The sequence below is a fragment of the Gallus gallus genome, chromosome 2, assembly GCF_016699485.2.
Source record: "Gallus gallus isolate bGalGal1 chromosome 2, bGalGal1.mat.broiler.GRCg7b, whole genome shotgun sequence".
Lineage (NCBI taxonomy): Eukaryota > Metazoa > Chordata > Aves > Galliformes > Phasianidae > Gallus > Gallus gallus.
In genome coordinates this window covers 80,219,519-80,230,576 of record NC_052533.1, presented here as the reverse complement: position 1 = coordinate 80,230,576, position 11,058 = coordinate 80,219,519, and the positions used below count along the sequence as shown (strand labels likewise).

The 11,058-nt window shown below is 38.0% G+C and overlaps 1 protein-coding gene across 5 annotated transcripts in view; it reads right to left on the bottom strand.

The window, feature by feature from the left end:
* Nucleotides 1-839: 839 nt before the first annotated feature.
* C7orf72 (chromosome 7 open reading frame 72) overlaps nt 840-11,058 on the bottom strand; it is a 28,037-nt gene continuing 17,818 nt past the window's right edge. For all 5 annotated transcript variants that reach the window (XM_003640783.6, XM_040695871.2, XM_040695872.2 and 2 more), the window contains 2 exons: nt 4,468-4,575; nt 840-1,046 (listed from right to left, as the gene is read on the bottom strand). In XM_003640783.6, the coding sequence (XP_003640831.2) occupies nt 917-1,046; nt 4,468-4,575 (238 nt within the window). In that variant the 3' untranslated portion in view covers nt 840-916. The remainder of the gene's footprint in view (nt 1,047-4,467; nt 4,576-11,058) is intronic.

The window sequence follows — 11,058 nt, the reverse complement described above, 5'->3', positions numbered from 1 at the left end:
TCTTGAAAAGGCCTTTGGCCATAGCTACATGTTATAGTCATTCACTAAAAGCCCTTAACTGGGCTGTTTCTTACAAATGTGTTACGCACATATGTCCATCATAAGCCCCCCCAAAAAGCAGGTAACTGAGTAGCAGTATAGATGATTTTAGTAATACAGCTCAACGGAGACCTCAAGATAGAGGCTGTCCGAATTACAATAAACTGTTCAGAATATTCTGATCCTTGGAGTACAGTAGAACTTCCTGACCAACTGTGGCATTTGGTCTTCTCTTTCTCAGGCAACTCCCTCATGCTGTCTACACCAACACCAGAAAATAAAACAGTACCACGACAGAGGCTTGAATACTGGTACTCCATCCTTCCTATTTAATTACTTTCAATTTTAGCATGAGAGTTTAAGCATGGATGTGAGACAAACAGAATTAATTAGCCTCCAGACTGGAGTAAATAACCTGGCTCCTTTCATTTACTACTATACACAGAGTTAGCACATATAAAGATTAAAATCCCACTCTGTAATATTTAACCATCTTTGCAAGATACAGTCTGGTGAGAGGGACTGCTGCTCTGTTATGATTTACTAGTTAATAATACATTTACATAGGTGTGATTTATATGCATATGTGTGTTTCTATGTGTATATATATCCATTTATATATGCCAATTGATAGAACTTTTACACCTTCATACTCTACCTTACTTTCTAAATCAATCCAATATAGAGAACAAGTTTCAAGCCTTTGACTTACAACTCCTCGTTTTTAATACAGTTTTAACTGTCAGTGGTAGGAGGTCACATATCTGACAACAATGTAACAAGACTACCACAAACACCCATTTGTAGGTTATTTTTGGTCTTTATTTAAAATATACACACATTTCCTTTCTCCTTGCTGTCAGACACCAAAGCTTAGTTAGGCAGGTAAAAGTGACTGACCCTTTTGAATCTTGTTGAAAGGATTCTGAGGACTAACTGGAGTCATCATCTGAGAAAAAGGTCCCTGGTGATTATACTGAGATGATCTCCCGTATTTTGCTATGTATCTGCAATTACAAAAAGAGAAAAAAGAAAAGACTTTAACACAAGTTCTCACATTGCTAAACATTCCCTCTTCTTCCCTCTCACTGCATTCTTCATTGAGATGTATGTCAATTTGCCTCAAAAAATATTAACAATTTGCAATATCCTATGTTCTTGGAATCAGTCACTTTAAGAACAGTGGTAAGAAATCTTCCTGAGTTTTAAATCTTACTTATTGTGATGCGCTGAAAGATAGATCCCTACAGGACCTGTAAGAAGGGTATGTTCTTCCTTTTGCCTCTTTTCAGCCTTTCTTGGATGCAGAGTCTGTCACAACTAATGTATGCAGCCTGTGACAAAGTGCTATGAGTAAGCTGAATGCATCCAGGCACATAAGGCCCCACAGCTTCTGGAGGGCTAGCTATGGTGACGTTGGAGGTTTGGTTTTCAAGCCTTGAAAAAACACTTTGCTAGCACCATGCCAGTCGTGCTCTGAATGCCCAGTCACTGTGATAAAGCATACTGGCATGGGGTTTAGAAAATATGCTGGGGTCTGTATGGAAGTGAACAATTTTACGCTGGTCTTCCGATACACATCAAAATCTTTACAGGAAGATGCACTATCAATAATCTTATACCCGCAGTCTTATATAGTGTAACACCTCAGCTGAAAAGCCTCAAATCAAAAGTAGGTCTGACACAGAACTAACCACAGAATCTTGTGTTCACCATCTCTTCAAATAAAAAACAGATTTTCTTTTGACCTAAGGATTCTTCTTGAAGACTCCAAAACGTCCTCCTAAAAGGAGGTAACACTTCTCTAAAATCCAGTGAAATCCAGCACCATCTTGTATTAACTATTCTAATTCCAAGGCATTGTCATACAACTATAGATGCACATCAAATGTTCCTTTCTGTGCAAGAGTTAACACTAATGTCAAAATTAAACTGTACTAGAGAACTTTGCAACTTAATTTTCTGGCTTCACCTTGGGATTTCCTAGAAATAAAAATATGACACAGCAATAAAACTTGACATACAAAAAAAGCAATTCATGTTCCAAAATGAAGAAACAGTATTTCTGCTGTTCTGTAGCTTATACAACTCTACTGAGTTCTGAATGCTTAAAAATGCTATGAACAATCTTGCACCACATGCTGCGGAAGGTCCATGCAATAGAAATACAGTGTAGAAGTGGCTGCATGCTGTTTGGTCTGCCTGGTATTGATGTTAGTTCTCAACGAAACATGCATTAGACCATGTCAGCAGTAGATGAGTGACACTCTCTGTCACCCATAATTGTCTTCAAGAGAATGATCATATATTATGGACATGTCAAATAAAGCGGCTATAAAATATACACCATATGCAACCACTTGCTACTTTCTGAGAGATTATTACAGTCATGACTTGAAAATGATCAAAAAGAGAAAAAAATAGGTCACCATTTTAAAAACAGTAAGAATGAGATGTCATCCCACATGAAAAGCATATGGAGATGAATCAGGGTAGTTTGAGTCCACATTTTAGGAATAACCTCTCTTCTCCTCTCCATACAGTCTAGCTTGGCTTGTGACCACGGAAATCAACAGGAATTTTATCCTTGATTTTACAAAAGTAAGAAATCAATTGTTGAGCATTTTTCTTTTATGGGCATCACTAACTAATGTTGGGAGTGGGAGAGGGGGAGAGATATTTCTAGCACCTGTAATACATAGAAGTATAACAGAGGGCTACAATCTTCCCTCTTAAGCCAGTGAACACTACCTTAACCTGTAAGCATCCACAGAGAAGGTAAAAAAATGTCTCTTACAGTGTTGCAGCCAGAGGTTCTAACCTTATGGGAAGGTACCACTCAGCTCAGAAAAAGAATGGAAAAACTTTGCTGTCTGTTTACTATATGCCCATCTTCAAAAGACCAGAGGATTCTGTACTAATTCTAGAAATACTCCACTAGCACAGAAAAGAAACTCTACTCTTCCTCTCCACTAGAAACTAACAAATTTATCCTCTATGAAATACGCTTACAGTAACACCTGTAGAAAGTAAAATGAAGCAACAGATGTGTTTTCCTTTCTTAGATCACACTGGCATCTGTCTTTCTGCTCTTGAAATTTGGTATCTGTCTGAAGCCTGTAAATGATCTTTGCTAAGATGCCTTTGCCTTTTCATTTGTCTGACATTTAAAAGCAAGTTGGCCTTGCATCAAGCTGAGTTCAGTTTTATAAGGTTATACAGCCTTGAGGCTGTTGTGTATTTTCATTCCCTGTCAACAGTAAACTGACTACAGGTGACTGCCTATTTTCTAGGGCGAACCACAGGAGAAAAAGAGCAGAAGTGAAGAGCTGGTAGACAGCAGAAATGCAAGTCACTGCATTTTGTACAGTGATGAAACTGTTGACATGTTGATTTCTTCTAAAGTCAGGCGGCTTCCTAAAGCTTCTCATGTTTTTTTCTGAGCACTTATCATTGTTAGTAGTGAAAAAGAATTTATACGTATTGTGGACAGAATCCCAAGGGACTATTAAACTGTTTAATTGAAGATAAATTTATAAGGACTATGTGGAAACTTGGATAGTGTCACCATGTCCTAGATCATTCTGGAAAATAATAGATCAGAAACTAAAGAGAAAGTAAAAAATCATAAAGGAAGAAGTGGAAACAAGTAGTTACTAATAGTTCTGATGCTGGGAGAAAATCTAGATTGGACCTATGCTTATGTCAGACTTTTTGTATTAACTGAACGAATAGAGTTTTTCATGTGTTCTGAAGAGGCCAGTTCTGTGTAAACCAACAGGAGTTAAACACATTCATACTTCAGAAATGTGACTCATCATTTTAACAAGTGTTGTATGGAAGAGCAAGAAAGAATAAAGATTATGAATTCCTTCACGATTTCATAGATACAGAATCTTGAGCTGCATAAATGTTGGGGTGTGCCATGATTTATCATCTCACTGCCTTCTGAGTAAATCTTCTTTAACAGTCATTTCTGTACAGCAAATGCCCATTTCATGAGAATCTGCCAACACCACATTGGAAGAGCAATACCACATTTTTAAAAAAAAAATTGCCTCTTCAATTATGGTCTTCTTTCAAAATGTAAACAGATCAATCAAAAAATAAAGTTTACTGAAGCCATGACTTAGTCATCTTAGCTAGGGAAAATAAACATCACTGCAGAAACATTTAGAAATCATTATTTAACTCAGTGCTTCCCAATATGCACCCTATGACATTCCAGAAAATTTTTAAAATCTCAAGATGATTTCAGATTACCACCACAATAATGTTGTGGGATCCAACACAAACTGTTCTGGTTTTTTTTTTTTAAGCCAAGGGAAAGTAACACTTAACATTTAATTGTTCTTTAATTAAATAAATGCAATTAGGATTTTCCCTGTAACCTTTCTGAATATGCTGAGAAATATACCTCATACCTACCCATGCATTTGTGAAATTATTGATGGTGATGTTGATGGAAGATTTGAATTTGCCGGATGGGTTGCCAACCAATGAACCTTGCCAGTATATCCAGGGATATTTGGAGTGCTAAATAAAAAATAAAAAAAAAAAAAAAGGAAAGGGTGAGGGGCAAGAAAGAGTAAATTACATGACAACAGACTTGAAATATGATTTACAGATCGCCTTAAAATAGCTACTGTATATCTATCAAAAATGAGTAGGGTAAAAAATCATCATAATGCAGTAAGTAGTCCTTAAAATATGTAAACTGGCCTAGCTTCTTTAAAATCAATGAAACAACTTCATGCTAATCTTGCTGATGATCTGACCCAAAAATCTTTGTTAGACATGACAATACCTTTTTTCCCAGTAGTTTAAGTTCTTGGAATACCTGTATGATATTCATGATTATAAGCAACAGTTCATTATTTCATCTCAATGAAAATACAGAGTCACGTGGTTCACCAAAAAGCAAGGAAATATTTTTTTTAATTGTGATACAGATTTAGCTGATATTTACGTTCCAGATCTAAACATGGGATTGAGGTAAACAGGTGTTATTTCTAGTGACCTAAAACACAAATGATTTCCCAGACAGTTTTAAAGTTCTCTAAATTCACATGTATGTACAATATCATTGACACTGCTCAGATACATACACTTAAAATCTAGCATGTGTGCATGAGAAGACTGTGAGTGTGTATCATATCTTAGAACACTAAACACTTTTGTTAATTCTGAAGTAAAGTTTTAATGTGCAATTCAAAAATAAAGTTTCTTAAAGAAGCTTTAAGAGGATTCTTTCTTTAAAGAGGAAAGAATTCTACTTAGTTGAGGTAGCACACAGAAAATTTTACCAGCATTTGACAGGCAATAAAAGAGATGGACCAAATGAAAGAAAAAAAGAAAAAAATTAAAAAAAAAAGAAGACAGAAGGTACTAATATGAATTCAGAACGACAATCCATGAAGATTAATAATGAAACAATCTAATACTAATTTGATAGCTTTTTTTTTTTTTTTTTTTTCCTGCACAATATTATTCAGAGAGTACTAACAGTACTATTCCATGCTGGCAGTTCAAAATAGGATACCACTGAATTATAAACGTATTCAGACTCCCCATACATATAAACATAAGTGATCAGGACAAGCTGTTCCATCCATTGAATCAACACAGTAAGGATTGCTAACCTTGACTACTCTTCTGTGGGCCATTTGACTGCAAGAATGGCAAGAGTGCCCTCTTTAAAATAATCTCTGAGATATTTATTTATTCCCTTGTACTCTGGGTAAACATATACAGTTCCTGAATTTATAAAGCAGACAGAGCTATTAGTTTTGGTACAGTTGATTAGCTACTTCTCCACAATTAAGTATAGAACAGGATGCAAAACTGGACATGCGCTGTTTTATCAGCTACTTTTTTTGACTGGTATACTAGGAAACTCAGCTCTGAAATTCCTTACCACAATAGCTGAGGTAATGACAAAATGCTGTATTGACCTATCTCAGCTACAGCAAGGAAACATGGGTGAACTATCCATAGCTGGCAGAAAGACCAGCTAGTTCTTTGTCCAATTTTAAAGTAACCTTGCACTAACCCAAATATTCACACAGTGCTGCATTCCCTGGGCCACACTGGAGAGCGTGCCTCTCCTGATGTTTTTGTAGAATCAGTGCAGCAGTTTTGTAGCTTTTGAGAAGCTGTTCTCTGTAGGGAATCCCCAAGTTGTTGTCTGAGCAAGTAACAGACTTACTCTCTGTCTTCACAGCAGCCACACAATGGTAACAAGAAGGACCAAAAATATAGTAAAGCAGCAAGACACTATGAGACAGTGAGACAGAACTGGCCAAAACAGCTGTCAGACAAAGTTGCCTCTTCAAATAAAAATTAACAGTTTCTCAGGTTATATGCAGATGAAGTAGCTTTGTGTAGAAAAGTTCATTTTCATACATAGGGATCCCACTGAGGTGCAAAATGGATACTGAATGTGTGCGAGTATAAGTCCATGCATTTAGCCAAACCAAACCTGAAAATCACTCTGAAGGAGTTAGACTATGAACATAGATTTACTACCTTGGCAATGTCCTATAATCAAGATACAACTCTCGTGTGTAATAAAGAAATTATGTTCAATTCTTTGAAATTTTGTGAGCGACTCCAAGGAGGAGATCACAAAAAGAAGTCCCACTCTAACATGCAATGTTTTATAAGTTCATTAGGAGTTAATTCACAGAATAACTACACAAGTGAGATATTAAAATAAATTATGCACAGTGAAGTATCCGATTGACAAAATCTTCTGACCTGAATGCTAGCAAGACTAGAAGAGAGAAAAGCATCATAAATGACCAAGCGTGACCCAAAAATCAAGTCTGAGAGATGACCTAAGTTGAAGATTTGTTTTAGACTGTCTGACAGAAAGGCTTCACAGAAGTTGGCAGCTTCATAACATGTGGAAAGGATGTCACTCTGAAAGAGAAGAGAAATGTGCAGAGAACAGCTAAAAGCACCAGGATCATAAGAAAGCACAGACTACAGTAAAGCAGCTGCTCTCTTGGGAACCTGCAAAGAAGATGCAAAAATTGCTGCGGTTATGTATGTGATAAAGCAGAAGAAAATCAGGTTAAAAGAGTACCCTTTTGTTTTTTGTTTTTGGATCATGCAGTTTGGCTCTTGTGTGTTTTCTCTGATGAGCTGCTAAAGCAGACTATTGCTGCTAAAGAAAACAACGAAGTGCCAAGCTACCACTGGGCAACATACAAAACCCTGTTGCATGCTGTTCTAATCAGGCTTCCTTTCTGTAATCATGACATCTCTCCTGTTCATATCTTTCCTTATTATCATACTAGAAGCTCTCAGTCCAGTAACAAATATACTGTGTTAACATATGCATAAGCTGTAAGATTTTGAGAGCCACCTGAGATGTCTTAAGGTACCTAAGACGTCCCTGTACAGTGCGGAACCCACATAACACCCCATACTGTTCTAAAGCAGCAGTTGGAAGTGATACTGTAGGATCTGCAGGAGTTTGAATGCTCAGCTTTACCACATAAATTCCATCCCCGGTGTCTTTAGAGGAGCAAAATCAAGAATACCTCAAATAATTTGGAATTATTGAAAACCTTGGATCAAGCACCTCAACTTGAGTGAATCCGTAACCTCAGCCAACCATATCCTACCAAGAGAAGCATGGCCAGCAGGTTGAGGGAGGTGATTCTGCCCCCTCTGCTCTGTTTTCATGAGACTCCACCTGAAGTACTGCTCCCAGTTCTGAGGACTCCAATTCAAGAGCAGTTAGAGTGGGTCCAGAGAACCACGAAGATGATCAGAGGGGTGGAGCACCTCCCCTACAAGGACAGGATGAGAGAGCTGGGACTCTTCAGCCTCAAGAAGAGAAGGCTCCAGGGGGACCTTATAGCAGCCTTCCAGTACCTGAAAGGGGCCTACATGGAAGCTGGGGAGGGACTTTTTGTAAGGGCGTGTAGCAACAGGATGAGGGGAAACAGTTTTGAATTGGATATTAGGAAGAAATTCTTTACTGTGAGACACTGGAACAGGTTGCCCAGTGAGGTTGTGGATGCCCCCTCCCTGGAAACATTCAAGGCCAGGCTGGACGGGGCTGTGAGAACCTGGTCTAGAAGGAGGTGTCCCTGCCTGTAGCAGGGGGTTTGGAACTAGGTGATCTTAAAGGTCCCCTCCAACCCAAACCATTCTATGATTCTATCAATTAGGTTTGCAAATCCTTTGTGCAAAAGTTCTGTCTCATGAAAGCAGTCCTGGAGATTCATATCTTGCACTTAAGAGTGAAGGGTTCCTAACATCTTACTCATTCTTAGAAATACTCGCACAAATCCCAAATAACTAAGTCACCAGACAAAGTCATAAATTAGTTTTTTTGGTTAGCGCAATTACAAAACAGGTCTCTCGGATCTCACTCACAATACATAAGTCTTGCAAATGGTTTCCACCTAAAATTCCCTGCCAGGAAGACCTACATGTCATGCACTTGTGGCCCTTCTTTTACTCCATGACCCTATTTGCTTAGCAGAATAACCTGTGGTAAAAATGTCTCTGACGTGATTTTCTGTCAAGAAACTCAGTGCATATAGTTCCTAGTGTCGGAAAAGAACACACTTGAGAGAGCTTATGAAGTCAGAACGAGGTGTTCCACATAGAGTGAAGAATGGGACCAACAGGATTTTTGAACATAGCATTCTGGGCTGCATTTTATACTCCTGTCCCTCAGCCATCAAAGCAGTATAAGGAATGGATTTGGCATTTCTAACAAAATAAAAACACCGAAATGGTATTTTCCCAGAAATATTTTGGACCAGGTTGAACTAGAATATTTTGTTCCTACAATTTCAAATAATTTCAATTCTGCTTTCAACTTTTTCAAGCCCCTTTTTTTTTAGTATGAGTAATTTATTTATTTATTTATTTTCCCAGAAACAACTATAAAAGCTCATTTGGTAAATGTCAAATGAAGATACTTAGGCACCCCCTCCCTCCACTCCCTGCCACCCTCAGCATGACTCAAATTGGAAAACTGCTGAAAATGCATACATAGTGGATAAGCTGTCAGTTTCTGAAGTAAAGATACATTGTGAAGAACCTCATAGACAGCCCATGTAAATGACTATGAAAGGTGGAAGGCAGCAGAGGGTCCTGTCCTCAGCTAATTGTGGCCTGTGAGGTTTCTGTGGTAACTTGAAATGATAAGGGATTCATGCATACAGTCAGTTGGAAGCTGACTGTACATTGAAGAAATATGACTGAAGTCACTACAGATATACTGGTATGATAGTAGCATTTTGCCCAACGTGGCTGGGGAACCGAGAATAAAGGATAGTTTCAGAGAACAGCTTTGTGCAAGAACGGTAGGACTTGAAACACATAGGTCTTCATCTTCCTGGAAACCGTGCGTATTACACAAAGTAACTCACATTTCTAAGTTCACATGTTAAACAACTGCTCCCAGAAATGGATTTGGGTGAGATCCTAGCCTCTCTCCAATAAAGACAACCTCCAAGGCCTTGAACAAGTCAGTTCATATTCCTCAGTCTTCATCTTTCCAAACTTAATGTCAGAATCTACCTTATCTATGTTATGAGCATGAACTAGCTGACACTTCCAAGTGTTGCTGAGAAAACAGTGCTGATTGTGTAAGCAGTGCCCTCTGCTGAGTATTATGAAAGCTGATGAATTATGAGTATCAAGTTATAAAATGTGAACAAATGCCAGATTTTTGTTTAATTCTGGAGCCAGAGGCTTTTAATGTGGAAAAAGAAAATGTAATCTCTGTCCTAACTGCCTTTGTCAGATTTCAAGAGGTTGCAGTAAGTACCACAACCAGGGAGCCACTATGATACAATAAGCAAATATAATGTTTGACTGATAGGAGTAGTTGCTGTGTACACTGGAATGCACTAAGTGTGCTGCACGACCACTATAATAAGCAATGCTAACTTGCAGAGTGTGTAAGGGAGTTCTAACAGTGCCAAGGAGAGTTATTTGAGTCTGAGACTGAGCGTTTAGCAGAGCCCTGCCCATGAATGTTACAGAGGAAATCCCCATCACCAGTGTGGGAGGCTTTTTTCCATTGACCCTTAAAACACCTGCAGAACTAAAATACCACATCAAGCATAACCTTGTTTCAGTAGTTGTTGGGGAAGAGGTCAACTGAAGGAAAAATCTGTTGACTAAGGGGTTGAAGGAGGATTATACAAAATTGCATGCTGATAAAGATGTTTAAGAAAAAGAGAACAGCAGATGATTATGTTGGGAATCCATATGAAGCAGTAAAACCAAGTTCTGCATCATTTTCAAAATTACTGAGTTCAGAATACACTTCTGAATAAGAAAGAGATATTTTTTTTTCAACGTGATCGTTAATAATAACGTGAAAGAATGATTAGGATCACTGCGTATTTGCACTTATTAATAAGATGGAACATCTCAGAAGTGCTCAGAGGATTTAGCATTCTGAACCTTCCTGAAAGTCATGGTAGCTGTGTAACTTTGCCCAAGTGGTCTGAAAATACCGTGTATCCTCTAAATTCTGACCATCCTCCTCTTCCTTGATACTTACATGGGTTGAAGCAGCAGTTACACATGGGGCCAGATTTTTAAAAGTGCTCTATATCTAAAAGTTTCATTGTGGTGTTTGTGGCCAGATTTTTGCAGGAGCTTACCAATCAACGTACAGCCAGAATGTGAGCCCTTTCTGAACTCTGGTTTTCAAGTGTGGTCGCTGAGCTATTTTTAAAAGCCTGGCTGGCTGCAGAAAACACTCTAGCTTTCAGCTGCTTCCCTGCCTGGTATATGTTAGCCATGTGACATATAAAATCAAGTGCAGCATTCATCTCCCACAAACAAATAAATACTATGAGCAAATAATAATCAAATCTGTAAAAAAAAACAAAAAAAAAACAAACAAAAAAAACCTACCAAAAAACAAACAAAGAAAGAAACAAACAAAAAAACCAACACAAATTAAAGAACACAAGCATAATCATTGTAAACTGTAGAGTCTTCTACAACAAATAGCAGAGGTCTCAGTTC